This window comes from Sceloporus undulatus, chromosome 4 (genome assembly GCF_019175285.1).
Source record: "Sceloporus undulatus isolate JIND9_A2432 ecotype Alabama chromosome 4, SceUnd_v1.1, whole genome shotgun sequence".
Lineage (NCBI taxonomy): Eukaryota > Metazoa > Chordata > Lepidosauria > Squamata > Phrynosomatidae > Sceloporus > Sceloporus undulatus.
Genome location: NC_056525.1, coordinates 68,124,003 through 68,151,354, shown reverse-complemented (window position 1 = coordinate 68,151,354; position 27,352 = coordinate 68,124,003). Strand labels below are relative to the sequence as shown.

Below are 27,352 nucleotides of genomic sequence, written 5' to 3'. Positions count from 1 at the left end.
ATCTTAAACCTATGTGCCCTACATTTCTTAGAAACATCGAAGGCCAGTCTGATGGACACACAGATAAGACCAGGCTGTATATGATTCTGAACCTACAGAGCATGGGTATGAAAATAGACTGAAGGAACACCATGATCCTAGGAGGTGCTCATAAATAGCCTGCAATGGCACAGTTCCTCTGAGATTGAGGTCACACAGAGTGACTATGCGGAAGAAGCAGATGGATCAAGATTAGGCGCCTTGCCTCTAATCCCATTCTTCAAAGGCTATAAATAAACATGGTTGATCACATATGAGTCATATGGCTTGGGCAGTAAAGGTTTGTGAAACAGGTGCTAGTGTACAGCATGTAACCTGGGACATGGGGATGTAAGGGTCAGTCTCAATTGATGGATTATTGATAAATGGTTAACTGGGTCAAATTAACTCACTCAGGCTCCTGCTGTTAAACAAAAAGACAGAACACAGTCCTAATCTGGGCCAGATGTTGCTAAGGAATGTCATTGTGAAGTAGTGGAAAAGAATAGCAATGATGGGATTTGAATCTGAGTGTCCACTTAGCCAGAAGGAATGCTGGATGGTTTTGAGCAAGTCATCATTTGTCAGGCCTAGCATAAAACTGACAGGGCTGTCATGATAAGCAAAAGGGACAACTGCAAGTGTGTTGCCATGCTGTAAATCTACTAGAAATATAGAACATAAATACAGTTCCTCTCCCCCATACATAAAGGTTGGAACTTGGTCACTCTGACCTTGGAAGAGCTACAACCATCAAACAAATTCAAACTGGTATTTTCAAGATAACCAAACCAGATGTGGTTTTAGAATTTTCTCTTATACCTTACAGCAGGAGCCTGTGGCATTGCCAGTGCCTCCATCAAATTTTAGCACTAAGTAGGGCATAGGGTAGTGCTTTTGGACTACAGTTTCCAGAATCCCCCAGTCAGCATGCTGGGTGGGGGATTCTGGAAGTTGTAGTTCCAAAAAGTATTTCCTCCCAGCTCTTTATTATTATGTGGCAGCTACCTCTTCCCATTCTCCTTTTGTTCTCAGTTGCCCCAAAGCATTGTACTCTCAGTCTAGTTCACTGGAAGGTATGGACAGATAACCCATAACTTATCCAAAAGGTAATACAGTGACCCCTTGGCATCTGTTGGGGTTTGGTTCCAGGGCCCCCCTGTGGATACCATAATCCATGGATGCTCAAATCCTATTAAATACAATGGGATAGTAACATGGTGTCCCTTATATAAAATAGCAAAATCAAGATTTGTGTATTTGAATTTATGCATTTTTAAAAAAATGTTTTCAACCCATAGAAAGTTGAATCTGTGGATAAAAAATCCCTGGATACAGAGGGCCAACTTTACTTGGTCCATAGAGTAGCCATTTATGGAGTACTAAAATCTTAATACAATGATAAAGGGGTGGGTACAAAGGGTTTTCCTACCTGCTTATTCAGTCTCTGCTGCTGAGGGCTTCCAGGTTCTTCATTCACACTAATGGAAGGGGGAACAAAGAAAGGAAGAGGAAATAGGAGGTACATTTACTTCAGACTGTTTTATGACCATGTTTGTGAAGCAATCTCTCACCACACTGACATCGACTAAAAGAACACAACCACAGATATTTGTTGTCTCTTCCAGCTCTATGATTCTATGATTTTATGAAATAGCCATGATGGTGTCCAGTAAACTATGTGTGATTCTGTCTCCTGCCAGGAGGTGACACTGCAGCCTATCATATTGTGGGTATTTGGCATCCAAGTTGCCATATGCTGATTTATTTGTATAGAATGCATGCAGGTCACAGTTCCATCAGGAGTGATTATGATCATTCCATATCCCAACTATCACTCACTTCTACTGCGTAGGGTGTGAGACAAGATGCAAGGACAGACCTCTCCTGATATCTTTGAGAATCATGTAGGAGAGGTACACTGTGTTCTACCATGAGCAAGGGCATCACTAGTGGGGTGCAGTGCAGAGAATGTGGACTGTACCAGGTGACACAATAAGGGGTGTGTGTGACACCACTGCTCCTCAAACATCTGCTTTTTGGCAGAAATGGGCTGTGGCATTCACCTGCATCCTTTTAAAATGCTGAGCTCAGCAGAAGAAAAGGTATGAGTGGAGCAACGCTCAGTAGGCAGACAAAGGAGAGGCCTTAGGTTTTAATCTTTTTAAAACTGTTTTTAAATTTTCTTTAAAGAACATTACATCTTACCAAATTTTCACTTTAACCATAGGAAACTATGTAAAAGTAACTACATTCAGGCTGCGTGTAGGATACTGTAATTTAAAGGTATAATTTTAATTTTGCTAGTTGTTCATGTTGTTTATATCACAATCATTGCCCTTACATTCAGTGATATATGGGAATTATGATTTACAAGTAACATCAGTCAGTACAAGAACAGTACTAAGGATTCTGCATAGTGTGGTATGGGAGGAGGTCAATGGGGAGGGAGTGACACCATGGGTTACCCACCACATGATGTCAACCCTAGTGACGCCACTGACTATGGAGGTTATCAGACAAGGGAAATTGGAAGTATAATCCAATGGCAATCCAAATGCAATCACGGGGTTTAATGTTATTGTGTGATAGACTACCACATGCAAATTCGGCCAATGGGAAGTCAGTCCGAACGCAATCATGGGGTTTCACATTATTGTGTGAGAGGTGATCACATGCAGTTTTGGGCAATGGCAAGCTATTTTCGGGCAAAGTCAGTTTGAATGCAATTCGAATTCATGTAAATTCGCTGAACTAGCGAATTCACGTAAATGTGTTCTGGCCCCACATTCTTTTCATTCAAAATTAAGAGAAATTCCTCTCATGTGATAAACTCCTATGAGACAATAAATCCATACCTCAGACACTCCCACATTAGATTACCACAACCTATTCTATATGCGTCTGCCCTTGAAAAATGTTACGAAAGCTTTAGTTGGTGCAAATTGTTTCTGGTGTTTGCTTTGCTGAGCATAACACCAATAGATTTGGTTAAGCTATTTTGTCATCTGGTTTATTTCCAGGCCCATTTCAATTGCTACTTATTATGAACAAAGCTCTACATTATTTGGGGGTAGAATATTCCAGGGACTGCTTCCTCTTACATGGATATCTCTGATTGTGTCCTAGATGCCAATGGCAGTAGTGATGAAGTTGGCTGGGACACAGGACAGGGTCTTCTTAGTTGTGGGTTATGTATTGTAGGATTCTCTTTGCAAGAGACGTCTGCTTGGTCCCCTCACTGTCATTGATGATTTTTCACCAGGTGGTTAAACACATTTTTAGGACTATGTACCTAGGCTAAGACTAGTTTTAAGTTCTTGCCTGCTACACTGAATTCTTTCTGCTTTTGTAAGTTATAATGTCACATGCCTCCTTGGGGAGCCTTTGTATATGAATAAATGAACAAACAAACAAATGTCAAAAAAGTTGATGCAAAGATGAGTGGGGCTGTAGGTGAGGTCTATTGCCTGGCAGAACCTTCAGACTTGGCCATCCCAAACAATCAAGGATGTAGAAGTGGGTCTGGGTGGACAGACTATTCAATAAAAAGTAAGTGGAGGTAGCTTTTACAATTGCCAGCATGGTGTAGAGCAGTGGTTCCCAACCTGTGGGTCAGGACCCCTTTGGGGGTCGAATGACTCTTTCATGGGGGTCGCCTAAGGCCATTGGAAAATACCTATTTAATTACAGTTATGAAGTAACAATGAAAATAATTTCATGGGTTTGGGTCACCACAACATGGCAAACTGTATTAAAGGGTCGCGGCATTAGGAATAATAATAATTAATAATTTGTTTTATTTATATACCGCTATTCCAAAGATCATAGCGGTGAACAGCAAGTAAGCTAATTAGCAAGTTTAATTAGTGGTTGGGAACCACTGGTGTAGAGGTTTGAGAGTTGCACTATGACACTGGAGATCAGGGTTCAGTTTCCTACTTGGCCATGGAAATTCACTGAGTTACCTTGGGCAAGCACACATTCTCAGGCCCAGAAAACCCTGGAATAGGTGCACAATAAGTTAGAAATGATTTGAAGGCACACAACAACAACAACAACAACAACAACAACAACAACAACATACCCTTGCAGTGAAGGTAGAAAAAAAAGTGATAACGCTATACTGAATAATCAACTGATCAGTATTACCATCAGTCATAAAAAATTATTAGTGGCCAGGAAAATTAATTATCACTACTATACATCATAAATCAATATGGCAGCAAATACATTGCATTGCCATATAATATTATAGATTTCAAAACAGTGGGTGCAGAAACCCATCAAAATAAGGAACTCCAAGATTTATGCAGTGCTCTTCAGTGTGCAAGAGAGCTTCACACTAGTTATAGCTGGTGGGTTTCATGTCAGCGAGGTTATGAAGGTATTCCACTTTTAGTTCAGACTTGAGTTATCCAAGGTGCTAAACCACTGCCCCAGACCAGCTACAGAACCCTGGACAGTGCCTTTGATGCTATCCAAAACCTGGTTCAGACTCACCAGCTCACTGACCTGGGACCTACCAGTAACTATAGACTCAAACCCATTGAAAATTTGTTATAATCCTTAAACACTGTAATGCTCTGTACAGTGGGTGAGTGTTACTATATCCATATTGCAAGTGGGAGGTTTAATCTAAGAGATTATAGCTAGCCTTTGGGTACCTGGAGAGGTCACAGTAGGAGCAAGATTCCAACTTGGGATTTCCCATTTTGTTCTTCAGTCTGTTGGTCTAGCCTTCCCCAACCTGGTGCCCTCCAGAGTTCAAACTTCAGCTCCCATCATCTTCAGACAGCATGCCCAATAGCTATGCTGGAGCTGTAGTCCCACACAGACAGTCGACTATTTTAGCCACTGCACTGCACTAGGCTGAGGAGGCTATCTTAGCCTCCACACTTAGACGGCAGAGAAAATTTCTGAGTGGTGAACTTTGGCCTCAGCAACTGCGAACCTGTACTCTTTTTACAAAGTAAAAACAATGAATCTAACATCAAATTATCTCCAAAATCATTTTCCTAGAGCTGCATGGAGATGTAAGATGAATATGTTAAATCTTCACCATATTACAAACTGCAACATGCATAAACTTTTTGGGTAGGCTTTGGTGGGGTTTATAATATCCTAATTACATTGTTTATTTTCCCAGTTTAGTATATGCCTTCCGAGTATCACTGTAGCCCAAAACTGTGTTAGAAATTTCTTCTGCTAACAGCTTTTCTAATAAATTAATAAATGCCAAAGAAATCTAGATGTACCTATGAATATAAGCACGTCCTGAACTTCAGTCTCACGTATTCTTGTTAATAATGAATTCATGTCTGCAGCTTGTGAAAGCTGAATGCTAGTGAAATCTAAATTCTACCAAACAATATGTACAGTTTACATGAGTTGGCTATTAACTAGACTGAACAAGAGCAAAAGGGCAGGAACCACTCTACTAAAAACAAAAGGGGGAACAAGTCTATAGAATGCTAGTAACAGCACAATCAGATTCCCTTGGCACATGTCAATTTGACAGAACAAGGGCCAATTTAATGGTGAGGTCTGGTTCACTTCATAGCACTTGCAGACAAAAACCTTATTTTGAAAGATCCCATACAATTCAAGCCTAACAGGTAAGTAGGAAAGCTTTAAGTAGCTCTTGTTCACTCACTTTAGAATCAGAACAGAGATGTGAGACAGTTGACATCTGGACAGAGACAGATAAAGCATCTAACTCAGGAATGCACAGACTTCAGGCTTGCATGATTTGGTTTAAAAACATCAAACTAGAACTCAGTGGTCCACTGGCTGGAGCCAGGTGTAATACACAAGTGCAATCTACCATTAGATCCTGATCAACTTTTGGCCTACTTCTGTTCTTACCTATTGCCATTCCACCTGAGTGACAAAGTTGATATAGTTGCCAATGATGGTGTCCTGTGTAAAAGCAGAAGATGTATACTTCTATAGCAGATCAACCTCTTTTTTTGGAGAAGTTTTCTTTGTTTTCCACAGAACAGTATTCATCAGATGTCCTAAAAAGCCAACCTGGCAAATGCTTGCCAGGGTGAAGTGAGAAGGGCCTTGTGGCATGTGTTGGTATCAAATCTCATGGGCAATTTCTGAAGCCCACACCCTTGGAGAGGATTCACTGCTGGCCCTAGGAACCTCTCTGCCCAGATCCTCTTTCTTGTTTCTCTCACAGTGAAAAGAGAGAAAGGAGATGGAACAACATTCTCCATTTGCCCCTTGGGTGGTTATGTGGAGAACCCAGGGGAAAAGGACAAGCAAATGAGTGGAGAAGCTGAGCCACTGAAGTCTTTTGACTCAGACCACCTCCACAGCCTGAATGCCATGAAGGGAGGGCTGGTAAAAAGGTCATCTGATAAAATAGATTGTTCACTTATATGGTTATTCCAGTCCAGAAATTAATTTGGGGGGGGGACAACTCCCCAAATCTGCTAGCCAGCATGGCCATGCCTAAACAAGCAACATTTTTCAGCTCTGTTCCAGTAACAATCTATCCTTGCCTAATAGCAAAAGAAGTTTGGACTTACCCATCTGATGTCCACACCTCACGGAGAATGTCTGACTGAAGGGGCATTGTAGGCAGATAAAACTCTCTAATTCAGAGAGAATGAAGGCTTGGTGGGGACAGTATAGATGTCTAAAAAGAGTCCTTCTTTCCTTCCTTCCTGGTACTGGCTTAAACCAAGAAATGTATATGAACAAGTTGCCGTGTAAAATCAAGTGGGAGACATTAGTACATCCACCCTGGAGAAGCTGGAAATTCTCTTCTTTGGCTTTCTCATCACTCTGTTCTGCAAGGCAGCTCTAGAATGTCATTTTCATGATATCTCCCAGAGCTGGAAAGTAATTCCTTGATTCATATGCAGCCAGGAACAGCAGCAGCAACAGGTGACTCCAGCACTGATTTCTTTGGCCACCTAAGCAGAGTTGGTAGCTCCACAAGGAAACAGATGAAGAGAGGGAGGTGCAAAGCCAGGAAGATGCTAAACTTTTTCATCAAACCAGGTAATAGGATTTCAAGGGCTGATGGATTTCCAACGGGCCTCCTAGGGGTTTCGGAAGAATGGAACATCTGTCACTGTAATTCGTTTAAACAGGGCCAAGAGAAGATTATTGTGGCTCTGGAAGTGTCTGCTCTGATGAGCAATGACAAGTGCAGAATGTGTGACACTATGGATCGTGTGTGGAATGTTGTGGGCTTTCCCTATTTTCTTAACCTTCAAATCAGGAGGAGAGCCTGAGGAATCAAGCAGCTGTGGTCTCAATCAGTACTGGAATAGTTATTTTAGAGTAAAAGACACAGAACACATCAGCTGTACACTATTTACAGTGAGCCCTTGGTATCTTCTGGGGTTTGGTTCCAGGATTCCCACGTGGATGCCAAAATCCATGGATGCTCAAGTCCTATTAAATACAATGGCATATTAAAATGGCAACATTATATAAAATGGCAAAATCAAGGTAAGCTTTTGGAATTTTTATTTTTAAAAAATATTATCAAGCTGTAGATACTTGAATCTGTGGATAAAGAATCTTTGGATACGGAGGGCCAACTGTATTTAATGTGCCATTTGTTTTTTTTTATATATATACCGCTATTCCAAAGATCATAGCAGTGAACAGCAAGTAAGCTAATTAGCAAGTAAGCTAATTTGCCCCCAACAGTCTGGGTACTCATTTTAGCGACCTCGGAAGGATGCAAGCCTGAGTCGAGCTTGGGCCCTTTTGCTGGTCTTGAACTCGCAACCTTGTGGTTTTGAGTGAATGGCTGCAGTACAGGCATTTAACCACTGCGCCACCAGGCCATGATGCTTTATCCTTGCTGTTCTCTTTGCCAGTGTTCATAGCATAAAGGTTAGATTTTCTTTAGTACCTGCCTTCATCAAGAGGCAGATGGGATAGCATTTATGGGAGAAACCCTAAGAGGTACAGGAGATGCACAAAATCTCATGAAAACAATGAACTGTGGAAAGCATATAACATGTGAGATAAGCAATTTTGTATACATGGCACAAAGTCATCAAGATTCATTGCGTCCCTTCCTGACATCTTCATACTGACTATACTCCTTTTAAATCACTGGTAGAATTAATCCCAATTTCACAGGTTTGACCTGGAATTCATAAGCCTCAGTCTGACTCATGTGGGCCCCATACAGACAGACCAAACTAAAACTGCTTCTGGTCACTTTGGAGGTATGCTGTTTAAATGATGCAGACATCCTAAGAGTCCAGAAGCTGCGCCAAAGCTATGCTCCAGTCCTTAGGACTAGAGCATGGCTTTGGCATGGCTTCTGGACTCTTAGGAACATGCATGCATCATTTAAACAGCATATCTCCAAAGTGACCAGAAGCAGCTTTAGTTTGGCCTGTCTGTATGAGGCCTTAGTTTCTTTTAAGAAACATCCTTATGTGCACAACAGAACTTATAAATAGGCTTGCCAAAACTCCCAGTATTTTATTGATCCCATCAGTAAAGCTATTTCCTGCCAAGTAATCAGGAATAGAGTTTGAAAAGCTGGTGAACTCTCAATTCAGAGAGCCACCAGAGTCTACATTAGTGTACTAAGAATAACCTGGTTGGCTTCATGCCTGACCTACTGGATTCTTGTCTTGAGCCCTCCTTTCTGATTTGACCTCCTAATGTCAATTCCAATTTACTGGGTTTGATCCTGGCTTCATCCTAGTTTCCATCTCGTCTAGGGTATTTTTATTTATTTATTTATTTATTTGGAAATAAGCTACTTTTTCTCCTAGTAGGAAGAAGGATACCTATCTCAGTCCAAGCCCTATGGCATAAACCAATGAGTGTTGAGACTGCCTTGGTGCTTCTGTGGCTATTGTGAACTAAGCAGTACTAGACTCAGTAAGATAGGGAGCATTCTTTTCTACATTAGTTAAGGCAGTCCTTCCTGATTGGGTTGTTGTTGGGTGCCTTATGGTGACCCAAAGGCTGCTCTGCTCTATAGTGTGGTTTTCTTGGCAAGTTTCTTCAGTGGGGGTTTGCCATTGCCCTCCTCTGAGGCTGAGAGAGTGTGACTTGCCCAAGGAAATCCCTGTGGGTTTACATGGCTGAGGTGGAATTTGAAACCTGGTTTCCAGAATCATAGTCCAATGTTCAAACTGCGACACCACAATGATTCCTGATAAGGTGCCCTCCAAATATATTGAATTAATTATTGTAGCAGAACTGGGATTTTCAGAGGCAGCCCTCTACCTGGGATTTGTTATTAGTAGGATCAGTGACATCATATGCCACCACCTTAAATGACTCTGAACCTAGTTGCAACCCATTTATTAGATGGGGAGGAGGATCGATGGCCCCTCCAGTTACCACCTGAAAGTACATATTCTGCTCCAAACACTCCAGCCTCAGCAGTCAGCATATGTTGCCAAGGTGTTGCTGCTTTGTGCTTGTGTGCAACACCAGAACAGTGGGAGAGTGCACAAGTGGACATGCATGCAAAGCTTGGAAAGTCTACTTAAGGAGCACTGGGGCAAAGTGACAACCCCACTCTCCTTTTGTCCCCCCCCCCTTTAAATTTTCACTGCCTCCATGACTTAATGCTTTTTTTTCATTCCGCAAACTCTATTTTGGAAGAAAAGCTGGAATCTGAAAGTAGCATCACTTCCAAGTAAACCTATGATTTCAAGATAGCTGAAGCTGAAGTCCTGAGGAGGACTTACTTCTGAGTAATTGCACAGAGGGAAGTTCACTTCTACATAAAGGTACAATGCTGTCAAAGTTAATTATGCATGACAGCTTTGGAAATAAGCTTCACAGGGTATGGCAATCATTTTATTCATCATGGCTTATCTCCAGGAAAGCATGCATACAGTCTAATGCTTCAGACCTAAATCATATATATCTGGAAATGAACTATACCCTGATCTACAACTCCCAGATCCCCCAGCCACTATGCTCATTGGCCATGCTGGCAGGGGAATTTTGGATGTTGTAGTCCTTTTCCAAACTAATTGCACCCAAACATATGAGACTTCTTTTGAGTAAACATGATCAGCCTATAAGTCTTATCTATTTTTCCAAATTAGATAGTGAAACAAATGTAAAACTTACATTCACAAGTGTTTGCATTTTCCTTAACAGCTGGGACAGTGCCCCCCAATGTGTGTGTGCACATGTGTGTGCGTTTTCTTTGCACTTTCCAACTTGAAAAAGGTAGAGAAGTTAAGAGTTAATAATGGAGAGAAAGGAATCGGCCAGCATAGTGGGAGTGGCCTTTGATGCTCAAAATTTATGCTTCCAAAATATCAATGAGATCAGAGTGACCTGGAGCTCTTCAAGGGATACTGACTAACCGGTGGATCCCCCCACCCCCACCAAGACATTAAAAAAATCCATTCTGGGTGTCAGATACACTAGGTACACCACTGGCTATACCTATTGCTATAGAAAGTATTGTTAGGGGGCCTAGTCTTGAATGGGCAATTAAGACCTATTGGCTTTACAACAGATCTGTTACCAGTAGAAACAAAAATGGCAAGAATTGGTTTATTAAAATGGATTAGGACAACAGTTTGCAGTTTTGGACTCTCCTTATAGACATGGCTACTCATGATGAGCATCTGTACTTCAGTGTTTACAGTCATGGAGACCAGAGATTATTCTCTCTTTCCAAGTCTGTAACTGAATCTCTCTGCATTGTTTCAGGACTCTCAGAGCTGGCAAGACTGTACTTGATTCTACTAAACAGTTCTGCTGAATGGGCTTCATCTGTAGCCATGGAAAGGAGATTAGGGAAGCTATTCTGAGACCTTCATAGGAGCCATGCTGAGCCTCTCTAGTGAGACGTTTCGGCTTTGATCACCTTAAGGGAGAGACAGTCTGATAAACAAGGGCTGCAGCATAATACAGCTTCCTTGGAACATTGACTCCCTCCACACCAGCTCTTTTCTGTCAGAAATATGGCACAATAGACTAGTATATGCTCATTCATCTTATCCTAGTTTTAAAAATGTATCCAGAACAAATATATATCACATCTGTATTTTTCTTCCAAATTATGAATGAGAAATTGAGAATCTGAAAGCTAGAAATTTGTAACTGGCTAACTGGCTGAACCCAAATGGTGCCAGGTATGTAGCCAGGGGGGGGGGTTTGGGGGGCCGGGCCCCCCCCTTCCATTAGAAAAATGAATGGTGTGTGCTGCTGCGCTGCCGCACTCAAGCCCCATTATAATGGTGGCACTTAGTCTGGACCCCCCCCTTCCTAAAATCCTAGCTACGTCCCTGATGGTGCTCAGCAATGGCTCCTCTTCATCTTGGAGAGGAGTGACCAGTGGAGTGCCACAGGGTTCTGTCCTGGGCCCAGTGCTATTCAAAATCTTTATCAATGACTTGGATGAAAGAATAGGGAGCACACTTATCAAATTTGCAGATGACACCAAATTAGGAGGAGTAGATAATAGCCCAGAGGAGAGGATCAAAATTCACAGTGTGCTGAATAGATTAGAAAGCTGGGCCAAAACTGACAAAATTAATTTCAACAGGTAGAAATGTAAGGTACTGCACTTAGGCAGAAAAGATGAAAGGCATAAATATAGGATGGGGGATACCTGGCTTAACACGATTATATGTGAAAGGGATCTAGGAGTTCTAGTAGACCACAAATTGAACATGAGTCAACAGTAAAATTTAAACATGTCTCAGCCCAGGATTTCCTCTGCCCCATCCCGGATTCGCCCCTTTTCACTTGCTGCCCCTCACTCCTGGAACCTTCTTCCTCCACAAGCAAGAGCCATCACTTCTTTAACCAGCTTCAAAACGGAGCTGAAAACCATCCTATTCAGAGAAGCCTTCCCAGGCATCGCATAATTGTCGCTTACTATCTGATGTTCTGTTGTTGGCTGTTTATCGATCCATTTCCTGTATTCCTATGTACTGTATATGTATTATCCTACTTGTGATTATGTATTTTCCCTGGATAATGATTAACCATCCATTATGAAGCCTTGCCCTCCCTCCAGTCCATCTGCCTTGGTCCAGGCCTCGGAGGTTGAGAGGAACTGCTGGACCTCTTACCCTTTCTCGTCACCCCTCCCTTCTCCTTCTGTATCATGTCTTTTTTTTAGATTGTAAGCCTGAGGGCAGGGAACCGTCTAACTAAAAAGATTGCATGTACAGCGCTGTGTAAATTTACAGCGCTTCATAAATAAAGGTTAATAATAATAATAATAATAACAGTGTGATGCAGCATCTAAAAAGGCCAATGCAATTCTAGTCTGCATCAATAGAAGTATAGCATCTAGATCAAGGGAAATAATAGTGCCACTCTGTTCTGCTTTTGTCAGGCCTCACATGTAGTACTGTGTCCAGTTCTGGGCACCACAATTCAAAAAGGATGTTGACTTAGGGAGCTGGGTATGTTTAGCATGGAATAGAGACGGTTAAGAGGTGATTTGATAGCATGTTGAAATATTTGAAGGGGTGTCACACTAAGGATGGAGCAAGCTTGTTGTCTACTGCTCCAGAGAACAGGACCTGGAGCAATGGATTCAAACTAGAGGAAAAGAGATTCCACCTCACCCCCAGGACACAGCGCAATGGATTTAAGCCACAGGAAAAGAGATTCCACCTAAACATTAGGAAGAACGTCCTGACTGTAAGAGCTGTTCGACAGTGGAACACACTCCTTCAGAGAGTGGTGGAGTCCTCTTCTTTGGAAGTCTTTAAATAGAGGCTGGATAGCCATCTGTCAGGGTGCTTTAATTGTGACTTCCTGCAAGGCAAAATGGAGTTTGACTGGATGGCCCTTGAGGTTGCTTCCAACTCTATGGTTCTGAGATTGTATGGAAAAAATGTTTGTTTGTGATATCATGTATGTATATGATATTAGCATGTATAGTACAATGAGGATAAATACAAAAATAATGTTAGGGGGACAATTATGCTATAACTTCTATTGTTTACAAATGTAGGACTAAAAGGAAGTCATGAAAAGAGTCATGAATTGGAATACTGAAATGAAGACTTCAATCCTGAGTTTACAAAGGATTTGAAATTTCTTTTGTATTGAAATTTGTATCATAGATTTTAATTAATAAAGACTATTTTTTAAAAAAAGAAAAAATGTGTACCTTTTAGTTCAACTGTATGAAGCTTAATCTCTTTATTTTGATTTTGACAAGATTTAGATATAAAAGCATAGAAATAGCTGATAAATGCCCCAGAATGTTATTTTTCAAATGCTGTCGGAGTATTTTCTAACCTCATTCCAGTTTTTGGAATCAGTTGCAAATCTGTCTTGTTCTATCATCACGTCAGGGATCAGATGATGCTGGACTGCAACTCTCATCATTATTGTCAGTGAAATGAAAGGGTGGATGTTGCAATATGACAGTATTTGGACCCACAAATTTCTTCTACTCCTGCCTGACATATAAACATGTTCATCTGTATATTACTGTTCAGTATACACACAATGCAGGCTACAGCATTCTATAGTGGGCTCTTGGCATCTGCTGGGGTTTGGTTCCAGGACCTCCCGTGGATACCAAAATCCATGGATGTTCAAGTCCCATTAAATATAATGACATAGTAAAATGGTGTCCCTTAATCAAATCCCTTAATCAAAATCAAGGTTTGCTTTTTGGAATATTTGTGTGTGTGTGTGTGTGTGTGTGTGTGTGTATTTATATATGTATATATTTCAAACTGTGGATTGTTGAATCAGTGGATAAAGAATCAATGGATATAGAGGGCTGATTGTACAAGCAAAGAATATATATGGGGGAAGGAACCTAGGGGCCAATTCTGTCTTTAGGCAGAATGCAATGGCCTAAATTAGCTGATTTGAAGTGCCACAAAAGGACAGGATATTGTTTTTAGATTGTTGTAGTTTTACTCTCAGGGAGAGGTGCTTTGGAGGGGTCTTCTGTCATGAGGCCAAAATAAATGTGACTAGCTTTGGACTTTGTACACTATAGTTCATGGGGTGGGGTACTACAGTATTTGCTATTTTACCCCAAGCAGTAAAATGGTTTGGGCTAACCATGGAGTGGGGTTGCAACTGGTTTAAAAGAAGAAGTGTTTGGTTGACATGAAAGTTACAGGAAATCAGGATCCATTTACAATCAGCCCTCTTTATCAGCAGATTTTTTATCCATGTATTCAAGCATCCATGGGTTGAAAATATTTTTTAAAATATATATATTCCAAAAAACAAAGCTTGATTTTGCCATTTTATATAAGGGACACCATTTTACTGGGCCATCATATTTAAGGGGACTTGAGCATCCATGGATTTTGTTATCCATGAGGGATTCTGGAACCAAACCCCAGGGGATACCAAGGGTTCGCTGTACTTTTTCTCCTTCTGTTCAGCCCATATGATGAATATGCCTTTCCATTTCCCATTGGTAGGATAGATTAAAGTGTTTGTTATTGAAAAACAGACAACAGTGCCAACCTCACTATTACAGGATATGTCTGCACGAGAGCATCAATGAGATTTTAATTCTGTAGTTACTCCTTCTCCCCAGAGGCTCCTGGAGCCTGGGAGTTTTTATGAGGGGATGCAGACAGTGGTGCTTCCTCTCTTCCTACCAAGCTACAGTTCCCAAGAGCCGTTGAAGAAGCTTGGACAGGAAAGCTGGCATCAGGCTGATAAAAAGGTATAGAAAGCCCCTGGTGACACTCTTCTGAGCAAATGACATTTTAGAAAACAGAGATGATAGGTGCAAAGCTTTCTACACCAGCATTAAGAGTGTGTGTGTATGTGTGTGTGAGAGAGATAATCTACATTGTAGAAATAAGTCTACCACTGTACCGCCATCCTATGGTATCCCAGGATTTGTAATTTTACAAGGTCTTCAGCCTTTTCTAACAGAGTGCTGACACGTCACAAAACTACAAATCCCAGGACTCTGTAGGATGGTGCCATGGTCATTAAAGTAGAAGGAAACAGTTATCTCATGTGGCAAAGTTTCAGTACAGGATAGTAGTTCCCCAGGGTGTTCCTCCTCACTATCCCCCTTTGCTGGAAAGCAGAGCTAGCTGTTTGTACCATATGGCCTGTCAGAAACCCTGAAAACTACCCTGCTGCCTCCACTGTGATGGAAGATACCATCTCAGAACCTGGGAAAGTTACTTTGAGGACTACAACTCCTAGCCAGTGGGCATCACTGTCCATGCTGGAGGAAGGATTTTGGGAATTGAAGTTTACAAATGTAATTCTTCCTAGCTTGGTGCCATCTTATCAACTGCCAGCCCATTCAGCCTCTGGAATAGAGCAACCAAACTGTCAATTGCCCCAAGCTACAAAAAATCTTGATCTAGTGCTGCTTGGCCAGATGTAAACTCTGCACATATCTGCTCCATTGGTAGAGTTCTGCTACAGTAAGGTTTGAACGCAAACATGGAAGAAACCCCCCCGAAGGAATCTTGTTTCTGATTCACAGCTTTATTTTCATCTCATTGGGGGAGAATGTCAGGATTTACATCTTCTTTATCACTTCACCTTTTCTTTCAGCAGCATCCTGCATCTGGTCTTATTTCACAACTCTGTGCAGCTTGTTCCCTATTGTCACACTAGGTGGTATCTTACTACCATGTGTTATCCATATGGATTTCAAATAATTTGCTGGTTGCAGAAAAGAAGTGTTCTGTGGACAGAGATGATGAGAGAAGACAAAGGATCTCTGCTCCCTCTTACAGTCTGGCAGGACTCTCTGTACTTTCAGGTTATAACTAGGGTGAACATGAGCTGCATGTCACCTCAGGCTGATTTTTTTTTTTTTTTTGTTCTCCTTTGGCTGCCATCATGGACAGTCTGCACTGCAAGAACTTGCACAGGCAGCACCATAGAAAAATAAAGAAAATAATGGACAAATCTCCCCTCCTTTTTTCTTCTGAAAGGGAAGGTGATGTTCTCCTTTGCACAGGGTAATGTTAAGCTTGCAAATTCATTCTGTATTCATTCTGTCAGTATTCATTCTGAACTGTGTCCTTTGGAGGCATTTGCACCAATACTTAGCTTCATATCCTGCTATGTTGCATAAGCAGGCACAAATCCACCTTCTGTCTGCATATGTCGGTCTTTAGTCAGTGCCACTGTTGGCATTCCTGTCTTCCCTCTGTACTGCCCAAAGCCCTCCAGGCTATTATGTCACTGCAGCCCTTCCCATGGCTATTCTGTTCCTGGTGGAGAGCAGGGAGGGACTGAAGACACATCTGGTTATCTCTGAAGCCAGATGCAAAGTGATTACATTATCCACTGAGACCACTGCCCGATTAAAGTAGAGGATGGCATCATTTTGCATCCGAGTACAGAGCCAGAGCCAGATGTGTTTCTGATCCCTCATTGGCCTCATCAGGCACAGAATGGTCATGGATGGTGCTGGGAGGCTTCCATGGCTATACAATAGATTCAGGGAATGGAGATTAGCCACCCGTAGTGTAGTTTTGCATGCAAAACTACTATACTATTCTGGACCATAGAGAATTCGTTTGCAGTGTGTGGGTATGCATGCATGTCTTTTCTACAAAGAACATATATGTAGAGCACAGGAGTGAGTGAAGTGTAGCTTTCCAGATGTTGCTGGACTGGAGCTCCCATAAATCCTTGTTAGTAAAGCCATGGGTGATGAATGTTGGAAATGACAGTTGTACTTTCCCCCATTGCTAATATATTTCATTATTTACTTACTTATTAAAATGTTTATATTCTAGCCTATATTGTGGAATCTCAGGGCACAATTTAAGACAACAGAAATAAAATAACCATAATAAAAGCATATTTGACAAGTTAAAACTAAGTGTTTAAAAACCAGTTAAAATAGTTTAAAATATATTAAAACCACACACAGAGTTCGATGGAATTAATTAGGTCCCAAAGGCTTTAGTAAAAATCCACGTTTTTCTTGGCACCAAAATGATACCAATGTTGGCTTCTACAGTAGGCTTCTAAGTAGATGGTATTCTATAACCATTTCACCAGGGCAAAGAAGAGCTTTTCCCATGCCCTTCCACACTGCTGGGAGACAGATGAGGGCCCCTCGAGCAAACCTTTTATCTTCAGGCAAGTGTATCTTCAGGCAGATTTTATTGTTGTTTCATGGGTTGACAGAAGAGCTGCTCCTTTAAATACCAAGGAACTACACCATTTAGGACTTTGAATGTCTCCATCAACATCTTAAACTCAGACCAGAAGTGAATTCACAGCTAGTGCAACTAAGCAGAAGAAAACAACATGCATAATTCTAAAATGAAAATTTGTTGGGCTATAGATAGCTATTGAAATGAAGAGAACTGGACAGTAAAAAAAACAGAAAGAAAATCAAAACAATATCTAGGGGTAGCTGTGTTGGCCATATAGCAAATCCAATAATGTTCAAACAATTATACTTTTATTGGGCCAACCCAAATGCACAATTACATGTTTAGAAGTATGCATGTTCGAATTAAATTTGTTCGAGATGGGATGCTTGAGAAAAGTACTTATGTGGAGCATATCTTAGCAGTCCACTCAAGCACTTTCTACCACTTTTTAAAGGTGTCAAATACCAGAAGATCATTCTCTGAATGTATACTGTTACCATTTTACATATACACAAACCCCTGGAACCCATTGGGAGCTCTGCATTTTTAGCCACCACAGTTCCTATTAATATCTGGCAGCAACTATGTAAGTTGTTTGTCTGTCATACAGAGGTGCTATCCTTCTGAAATAATCTTGTGAAACAATGGAGATCTCATAGTGTTTCCTTTCTGAAACAAGGAAGAAGGCACAGTGCTGACAGTACTGGACTGAAGGTTTGCCAGGAGAAAATAGTAAACCATTACTGCATTTTTGGAATGGATAGTTTTTATGTAGTTTAAATAGCAGCACCAATGATTTTTGGCAGGATCCTTTTGGCAACAGCAGAGCAACGGAGCATGGGGTGCAAAGATACTTCAGGGACTTACATATGTCAACCCCAGGCTGTGCCTTGCCTACCCCATTTATAAGACATGAGAAGGGAGATACACAAAGACACAAGACATGACATGGTAGGGGGAAAGTCAGATTTTATTGTTGTTTCATGGGTTGACAGAAGTAGGGGTTAAGACACTTCCCGTAACACTGATAAGTGCTTTAAGTCATTGTAACAAGTGTTTGAGAAGGTCCTATCCTTAAAGAATAAACAAAACCTTGGAACAATCCACCTCTGCACCACCCCAGCAATTATTATCTCAACCCGCATAGAAATCCCCTCTCTACCCAGTGTATTTCATGTAATAAAAATTGCTCTCTTTTCTGTAAGTTTGTAAACTTTCCACTCTGCAGAGTCACATCACACTAGAGCTGTATTACTTTGTTGTGCTATGTTTTAGGGGGAGACATAGGTTCATGCTGCTTGGCTGCTCTTTGCAATTTAAAATTCTTTTGGAAACATTTCTTCACAAAGCAAGACCCAGACACTGGACAGAAAAATAACAACTGGCAAGATTGACTTGAGTGATACATAACGGCTTGTGCTGTACACATACTACTACAAACCATAATTGTTGTGAAGCTGTTCCATCAGAAAGCTGAATGAAACTGTGTTGTTGTTGTTTTTCAGATTGGCAAAATCAAGGGTTAACAATGGGGAAATTGGGATCTAGGCAGGTTCCCTTTACCACATGATTTCTAGTTTTCTGTCTGTTCTATGAGGTAATCACAACTGGACATATAAGATTACCAGAGCCTAAGGATTCCCTCCAAGTATGTATAAGGAAAAGAGCTATGTAGAGGGAAAGAAGATAGAGTATTTAAAGAACAGACATGACAGACATATAGGTCAGCAATATTTGAGTACTGTCTTAGTTGTTGGTCTTGCCTTCCTCTCATGCTTCTTCATAGGTCCACTTAAAAAAAAAACAAAGTGGCATACAATGAAGTTGTCATTCTTCCGTATCTTATTAAAAATGCAAACATTTACTATTAGATGCAAAATTGCTTTGGAGATCTGCATGAGTGTCTTTACACACACATACAACTATGGGCAAAAGTCAACCAGCACATCCTGCAACTGGCTTTCCTTTGCTTTGTATCTATGATACTATAAACCTGCAAAACTACTTTTTCAGAGCTTGCCTTGAAGAAGAAATTATATTCTTGCACAGAATATGATGAGAGTACAGTGGACCCTTGTTATATGCTAGGGTTTGGTTACAAGATCCCCCGTGTATAACAAAATCTGTGTATGCTTAAGTCCCATTAAATATAATGACATAGCAAAATGGTGTCCCTTATAAAAAATGGAAAATCAAGCTTTGATATTTGAAATTTATACTTTTTTGGAACATTTTCAAACCGTGAATGCTTGAATCAGTGTATTAAAAATCCGTGTATAAGAAGGGCCAACTGTACTACCATATTGCTTTTCTGCTCTGAAAAGGTTCTCTGTCTTCAACCTCAAAATATCTATTGCACCCTATTGCAAAATGCACCCTTCCTAAGATTTAAGGCTCCAGCTGTTTGTGTTTTAAACCAGTTACTTAAGAGAAAACAAACTTTACTCATGATGATAAACATGTTATGCATCTAGCTGCTTGGAAGAGAGAGGATTCAGATGTCAACCTGAGTATCCGAACCTCAAAGCCAGTTAGGTGGAAAAGGAATGGGCTCAGAAAAATCTTCAACTTTAGAAAAAGTCGGAATCAAGAAGACAGGGGGAAGAGTATGAATGAACATCACCTTTATGGCCATGGTGTCTGGATTTTGTTTTATTTACAGCATGTTTTCAGGACACTTCAGAGCATTATCGTTCTCCAACTCTGTTCCTTTATGTGCTGAGCTAGGCTAAAAGTAGGTTGTAACAAGATATTTGGTAGCATTGCCCTTGCATCACTGGAGCAAGGCATTTTCCCTCCACCCTTTGCTAAAGAAGGGTGGCTCAGAGTCTCTAGCCCTGAGGTAGATGGCCTGCTCCGCTCTTCTGTCCTCTCCCTTTCAAGGCCACTTTGTGACATTTTCTCCTAGCAGGGAGATAGGTATGTAGACAAGAAAAGTGCATTAAAAGGTAGCACATGAATGGGCCACACATCTGTTTCACTCTGAGGTTGACAAGCAATGTGGACTAACAGAGAGAGGCTGGATCAGAGACATGGAGATGCCCACAGATTTATTGTGCGGCCTTAGCAATTTCAAAGTGAGGTAAATGGTTAGTAGTACAAATGCAACACATCAGGACACAACAGCTAGAAAAGATTTTCTGACTTTCTAAACTATGTACACACTCTCCACAACCTAATATCAGCCTTCTAATTTGTTGTTTGCCTATGCAAATGGAATAAGCAATACTTGTTCCTGGGCAAGTATTTAGATGATGGACCAGATCTGTGCTGTAATTGCCATAATGCTTTGCTGTGCTTAGCACAGATTTGTACCAGGGAGATTGAATGTGTAGCTCTTTTTCCTAATAGGTTCTTTAACTCTAATGACAAATACTGTAGTACACAAGGCCCTACAGCTCCAGTATCACAGCTCTCTCTGTAGGAGAGCGCTAAGTTATGGAGGAAAGGTACAAACCATGGAAGCCCTCTACATGTTGCTGGACTGCAGGTCCTGAGATGAGAATTTCAGTTCAACACTATCTAGAGGGCCACATGTTTGCCACAGCTACTGCAGAAGTTGTATGTGAATACCTCTGTATCTCCATCTCCCACACTCAAGTGAAAACCAGCTCTTATTACTCCCACTGTGCCAGCAATAGGAGAACTGCAGATACATATTTTGCTATTTTCCAACGAGGGCAACAGGCAGGATTGGTCTTAATCACACATACTGGCTAGTACCAAAACCAGTCAAATTTGTGAACTTTTTGTTATTGGCACCACAACAACAAAAGCAAGTGGAAAGTGGAGATATTAAGTCAAGCTAGTTACTAATTCGAGCTGCTGAATTAAGGCTTTCAGGAAACAGATGAAGATAATATTTTGCAAAATGTCTAATTGTTCATAGTTCCAGAATAAACACCATTTGAGCAAATAATAATAATAATAAAGTCTAAAATGAGACATCATACAGATTTGATTATTTGGTATTCTCTGCACATGAGATGTATCACAAATGGACATTAAACTCTCTCTGCAAGACAATGTATTGTTAGTGGCAATTGTGAAATTTTGAAACTGACTTAAGGGAGCATGACTGGACTTTCAGTCCACTAGTACAACACAGATAACATGGATCTTTATTTCTGTGTCTGACTCAGTAAAAAAGACCACCTGAGTCAGCAGACATCAAAATAGAGATCAAGATGACACTAACTGGTGAAGAATCCATCTCTATTACATTCTACAATTTAAACACATTAAGTAATATGCTAATTAATGGGTCAGAAGGGTAGTAATGTGGGTCAGCTTCCTTCTAGTGAAGGCAGCATAGATTTCTAAGTATCTACAGATAGTAGGAAAGTTACCCCTTCTAGGCACAATTTACAAGAACTGTGGGGAGAGCATAAAAAGGCAGTGTAGGGACAGAAAAGTTTTGGCACATTTGAGAAGCCATTTCAGCAAGTGCTGTGCTATTGATTCTGATTCTCTCTTCTCAATAGGAGACCCCAAGAAGGCAGCTCTGAAGTAGTATATTGACAATTAGATATGGCACCCTCTGGGTCAAATAAGACAATTAGTCCCTATAAATACCAAGCATTTAGCACTCAACAATTGGGGAGTGTGCAATCATTTTTTTGAGAGAGAGATTTACCACTCAGATTCTGAAGAAAATGCTAGAATTAGGAGGGTTTAGTGGCTGAACTAAGATGTTTCACCTTCCTCTTACAACAGTATCCTTAACAAACTCTAATCCAGGACCCAATAATTCTGGTGTAGTGAAAACACTTCAGAACAATTACAAGAGGTTCTGCTCAGCATGGAACAGAATTTCTGAGAAAGCCAATTCAGTTTATTGAGTGAACACCAAATGGCTGTGTTCAAGAAAAAAAAATCACTTATTACTGAGGTAGATGCAGTTATCTTGATGTTCCAGCTGACATACAACTTAAAAAAGGCTAGAATTTTACATGATTGCAAAACAGGAAGTTGCTTAAATATACACCTGTAGAAGTTCAAACAACCACATCACACACAACTGCCAGACATCCTCACCAATGTTCTATGATCAGTGGGCAAAGTGATGGGAAATTAAGAGTAACAGAATGGAGTTATGGGAAGAAGGGGAAGGAAGTAGCCAAGACAAAGATTTCTTGAGGGTATGAGACATCCAGTACATGTCATAATAAACTGGGAAAACATTTGTGTTGACTATTGGCACAGATAACCAGGCTAAGTGGATACTTAGAGTCAGACACAGTCTTTAAGAGTAGAAATGAATTTAAAATGCATTATGGACCTGGACTTTCTATAGGATTTGGAGACCTGGCAGGCCCAGCAAAACAGTCATGATGCTGTTCTGAATTGTTCAGGGCTCTGTGTGGCCCTTAACCATGTTGTGGACATTGATGTGGAAGGCAGCTGTGCTTGGGCCACTTCAAACTTGTCCAGGAACATGCTGCCTGGACTTTGTCCAGAGGAAAGGACAGCTGCTGCACCAAAATACAACATAAGGGTGGACTATAAACCATATCCAGATGATGGCATTGGTTATGGTAATAATCTCAGATTCCATGACCTATTCCAATAAGAGTGAGATCCATGGTATGACTGGACTATCCTAATCTGAGATATAACCATGGAGAGACAACATACTGGGACACAACACTTGGAACACATTTAGAATATACCATCCACTTTGAAAGAAGCGACCTTTAGACCGCTCTTGAAAAAACCCTCCCTGGACCCCCTGGATATGAAAAATTATAGGCCTGTTTCTCATCTGCCATTTCTGAGCAAGGTGATCGAGAGGGCAGTTGCTCTTCAGCTCCAAGCGGTCTTGGATGAAGCCGATTTTCTTGATCCATTTCAAACGGGCTTCAGGACCGGGTATGGGGTGAAGACTGCCAAGGTCGCTTTAACTGATGACCTTTGTCTAGCCATCGACAGAGGGAGCATGACCCTGTTGGTGTTGCTGGACCTCTCAGTGGCATTTGATACAGTAGATCACGATATCCTTCTGGAACACCTGCGAGAGTTAGGAATTGGAGGCACTGCTTTGCAGTGGTTCCGCTCCTTCCTCTTGGGCAGGTTCCAGAGGGTGATGCTCGGGGACAGTCACTCTTCAAAAACAGAGCTTAATTGTGGTGTCCCTCAAGGCGCCGTCCTGTCCTCGATGCTATTTAACATCTATATGAAGCCGCTGGGAGAAATCATCCATGGATATGGGGCCGGGTGTTATCAATATGCTGATGACACCCAAATATATTTCTCCATGTCCCGGTCATCAGCAACAACGACAGATGGCATCTCTCCCCTCAACCAGTGTCTTCAGGCAGTAATGGATTGGATGAGGGAAAACAAGCTCAAGTTGAATCCAGACAAAACGGAGATACTTATGGTAGGGGCCCCCAAACCAGGGATTGGGCTGCAGTCTCCAGTCCTAGAGGGGCTCATGTTCCCCTCAAAGGACTGTGTTCGCAGTCTGGGGGTGCTTCTTGACCCGTCGTTTAAGATGAGGAATCAGGTGAATGTGACGGTCAAGAGCACCTGCTATTAGCTTCGGCTGATACGCCAGCTGCGCCCTTTCCTGGAACAGGGTGACCTCGAAACTGTAGTACACACACTGGTAACCTCAAGACTTGATTTTTGCAATGCACTCTACATGGGGCTACCCTTGTGCCTAGTCTGGAAAATCCAGTTGGTACAGAATATGGCAGCCAGGTTGGTCACAGGAACAGCAAGCACTGACCATATAACACCAATATTGAAGTCACTCCACTGGCTGCCTATCAGTTTCCGGGCACAGTACAAGGTGTTGGTTATCACCTTTAAAGACCTACATGGCTTGGGCCCAACCTATCTAAGGGATCGCCCGCTTCCATATAATTCGCCCCGTACACTCAGGTCCTCTGGGAGGAATTTATTACAGCCCTTAAATACCAGGTTGACAGCAACCTCCCAGAGGACATTCTCTGCAGCCGCTCCCAATTTATGGAATGGCCTGCTGGACGAGATCTGTCAAATTACTAATCTAGATAGCTTAAAAAAGGCCATTAAGACAGATCTCTTCCGGCAAGCCTTCCCGGAATAAAATGCTCGACCACAAATAAGACTCCCCATCCAGTGACCTCTGCCCATGATGATTTTTATTTAGCTTAGTCGGTTTTAATATGTAGTTTTTAATCTTGCATTGTTTAATCTTGTTTTAAGGGGGAGCATTATGTATATATGGATGTATTTTAACCTGTTGTACGCCGCTTTGATTGCCTGGCAAAAAGCGGGATAGAAATAAAAAATATTATTTATTATTACTTATAGAATACTACATGACCTTTGGAGGACAGTAATAGAGTAGCATGGTATTGATTCTCCTCCACTAGAGAAAAGTTTTCATACATTAAACCATTGTCTACTGAAGTTGGAAAACCTTTCTGGCACCTAAAGAGTTACAGTGAAACTAAAACCCTGTGATTATTACATATTGTCATCAATGGCCCCTGAAAATCCTTTGTCTAACCAAGATTGAGATAAAATCATATCCATTTACAATCTACATGATGACAATACTCACATTCCTTCAAACAAAACAGAATTCCATGCACAGGCAACAGGAGCTTTGAGCGCTACATTTGCTCCTATTTCAATTGATGCCAGCACTCTAGTATTCCAATATGAAATACATCAGTTTTGCTGTATTAACATAAATTGTATAAAGGTTAATTTTTGCCTTCATATTAGTTTATTAGGGATGAGTTTAAGACTTTCACATAATTAATGTGGATTATGTTGCTACTGAGAGACTAGAAATAAAGATGATGGCTTGCAATTTGAATGACTTCCTTTTGTCACTTTGGCTCATAACATATTTAAACTTATGATATGGTAATAGAAGCACAATATACTGGGCCATGTAGCAAAATAAACACTCAGTCACATGTCCAAAGTGCTTTCAGTGCACGTCTAATTTAACATCCCTGCATCTCATAGCACCCTCTACAGTCATTTGGGCATATGAAGAATGCTCAACACTTCACTTTGTATAGCAGTGCTTACAATATTTTTGAGGGCCAAGATTGGCTGTGACAACTTCTGTAACTGTAGCTCAAATTTCAAATGTAAAGTCTGCTGATATCTGTTTACGGTTGATGGTTTCCTAGTTGATGATTACTGGGGCAAACAGCGCCCTATTGTACCTTCAATGTGAACACATTACCAGTAAGGCTTTTTCTCTTCTTTGCTTGCTGTCATCATATATAACTGAACAGAGGAGTGGAAGGGAGAAATACAGAGAATTATGCTATCAATAGAAGCAAGAATAAGAAAAAAGAAAAAGTATTTAACAGCAAAGAAAATCAACAGGAAAAATGTTGAATATTTGTTAATTCCCTTTTGAAAATTAGAATAAAAATTAAATTGGTTTAAAAATATAGCAGTGTTGCCCATCTGACATATAAGAAAAGAAAATGCCCTAGAATATAATGGAGCTATAGCTGCATAGGCTGCACATGTGTTTTGAGTTCCATCACAGAGCAGTAAACATACTAACCCAAACCAGGAGGAAAATTAGGCCCACAAGTCACAGTAAAATCAATGGGACAAGTTCAGTGCCACTTCAATGAAACTGAAGTAGAACTACTTTTTTCTAGAAATGAGTACACAATGTATTTCAGTACTGTTGTTGGTTGAAATATACTGTAGATCAATAGGATTCATCTGCTGTGAAAGCTCTCTTTATTAAACAAACACAAAAGTTTATTTTAATAATTTGAAAGCGTCAGAATGGATCCTCTCTGTTTTGTGAAGCAATCAAAAAAACACAGCAGGAAATCCAAAAGTATTTGAGATGAGAATCCTAAAATGAGCAAGGGATCTTATGGCCAAATTTTAAACTTATTTTTAATAAGCAAGTGGTAATGTGAAAAAACTCAACTGTATTGCTAGTTGGGTGGATTGTAATAATTTTCTCAAATTTCAATATCTGGTTGTTTGCTGTAATATATTTTAGTAAAGGCATCCTAATGGTCCTTTAAAAGGACTAAGTGCATAATCCAAATCCATTGCTGCCTATATTTGCCCCAGTTCCTCAAGACAAAATCATAAAAGCGAACACTGTTTCAGCAACTGAGTGTCCCCATAACCCCATTTCACAGAGGCTAGAGGGAGTGCAGCAGCTTGTTAGTGATGGTAAGCATGGGGATATAAAAGATGCTCATACAAAAGCTGGCATGTGTATTTCAGGTACGCTGAATCATCACTCCATCAGGGATCTGCCAGCAAACAAGCCTTTAATAATAATGTGATTTGGACTATTCAGCTCCCTGAGAAACCAGATTGTGCTGCAGGAAAAAAAAAACATCATAGGATATACAAAACAGACAGAACGAATCTGGCTTTTAGCCAGTTTTTAGTTGGTTCTAGTAGTGCTAGAGTGATGCCTTGAGTTGGTAGCACTTGGGGCTCTTTTTCTTTTTTAAAAAGACAGACAACATACATCCATGTGCTACTACAGTACAATCAAATGCAATGCCAAAATTATACAGCCAACTGCTCCTATACGCTAACTCATTTTATAGAGCCTCGGTCACTGCCTTTGAAACTGATGCAAACTGAAATGAGTTCTATTTTAGACATCTCAGTAAAAATCTTCTATAGTCAAGAACCATTGTGTGTGTGTGTTTTTAAACCATTTGTTCCACTTGAAGTGGTCCCATACTGTCCCTCTGTTCATGTTCCACTGCCGAGCATGCTCATAGCAGTGGTGATGATTTCATAGTTTCTTGTGAAGCTGCTGTATAGGCTTTTTGCTTCCACAATAACGCCTACTATAACAAGCTTTACAATAAACACTGTTGAATTCTTCAGAAACCTGTTTGAGTGGAGGCCAAATTCCGAAGGATTGTCTCTCTGCTGCACAGTCATACATGGCCCTCTGATTCTTTGCCTTCTGTCATTGTCTTCGTAAGACCAATTTCAGATGATGTCTTCTCCTCCTGCTCTTCTGTGGTTTTACTGGCCTCCTCCTGTAACCAGTAGAAAATATCCCACATGTAAGGATTATTGGAGAGTTACATGTCCACAAAACATAAATGTGAGGTTTTCGTATTTTTAGTCCAAAAATGATAATGCAAAGGAAATTATTTACTAGCCATATTTTAGAAATTCTATTCCCTATGTGCTGGCAGCAAAGCTGAGTACATGTAGTTTTCCAGAGTGAAAACTGGAGAGGGTTCCTATACCTTTATGGCTGTGTAGAAGAGGGAATTTCAGTTGATATTGCT

At 40.8% G+C, this 27,352-nt stretch overlaps 2 protein-coding genes across 2 annotated transcripts in view; both read right to left on the bottom strand.

Moving 5' to 3' along the window:
- TULP1 (TUB like protein 1) overlaps window positions 1-6,607 on the bottom strand; it is a 47,445-nt gene extending 40,838 nt beyond the window's left edge. The window contains exons 1-3 of the mRNA XM_042464299.1: window positions 6,561-6,607; window positions 5,887-5,940; window positions 1,451-1,499 (exon numbers count right to left, since the gene is read on the bottom strand). Of these exons, the coding sequence (XP_042320233.1) occupies window positions 1,451-1,499; window positions 5,887-5,940; window positions 6,561-6,607 (150 nt within the window). The remainder of the gene's footprint in view (window positions 1-1,450; window positions 1,500-5,886; window positions 5,941-6,560) is intronic.
- Window positions 6,608-24,048: 17,441 nt separating this feature from the next.
- FKBP5 (FKBP prolyl isomerase 5) overlaps window positions 24,049-27,352 on the bottom strand; it is a 60,529-nt gene continuing 57,225 nt past the window's right edge. The window contains exon 11 of the mRNA XM_042463529.1: window positions 24,049-27,094. Coding sequence (XP_042319463.1) covers window positions 26,990-27,094 — 105 coding nt within the window. The 3' untranslated portion in view covers window positions 24,049-26,989. The remainder of the gene's footprint in view (window positions 27,095-27,352) is intronic.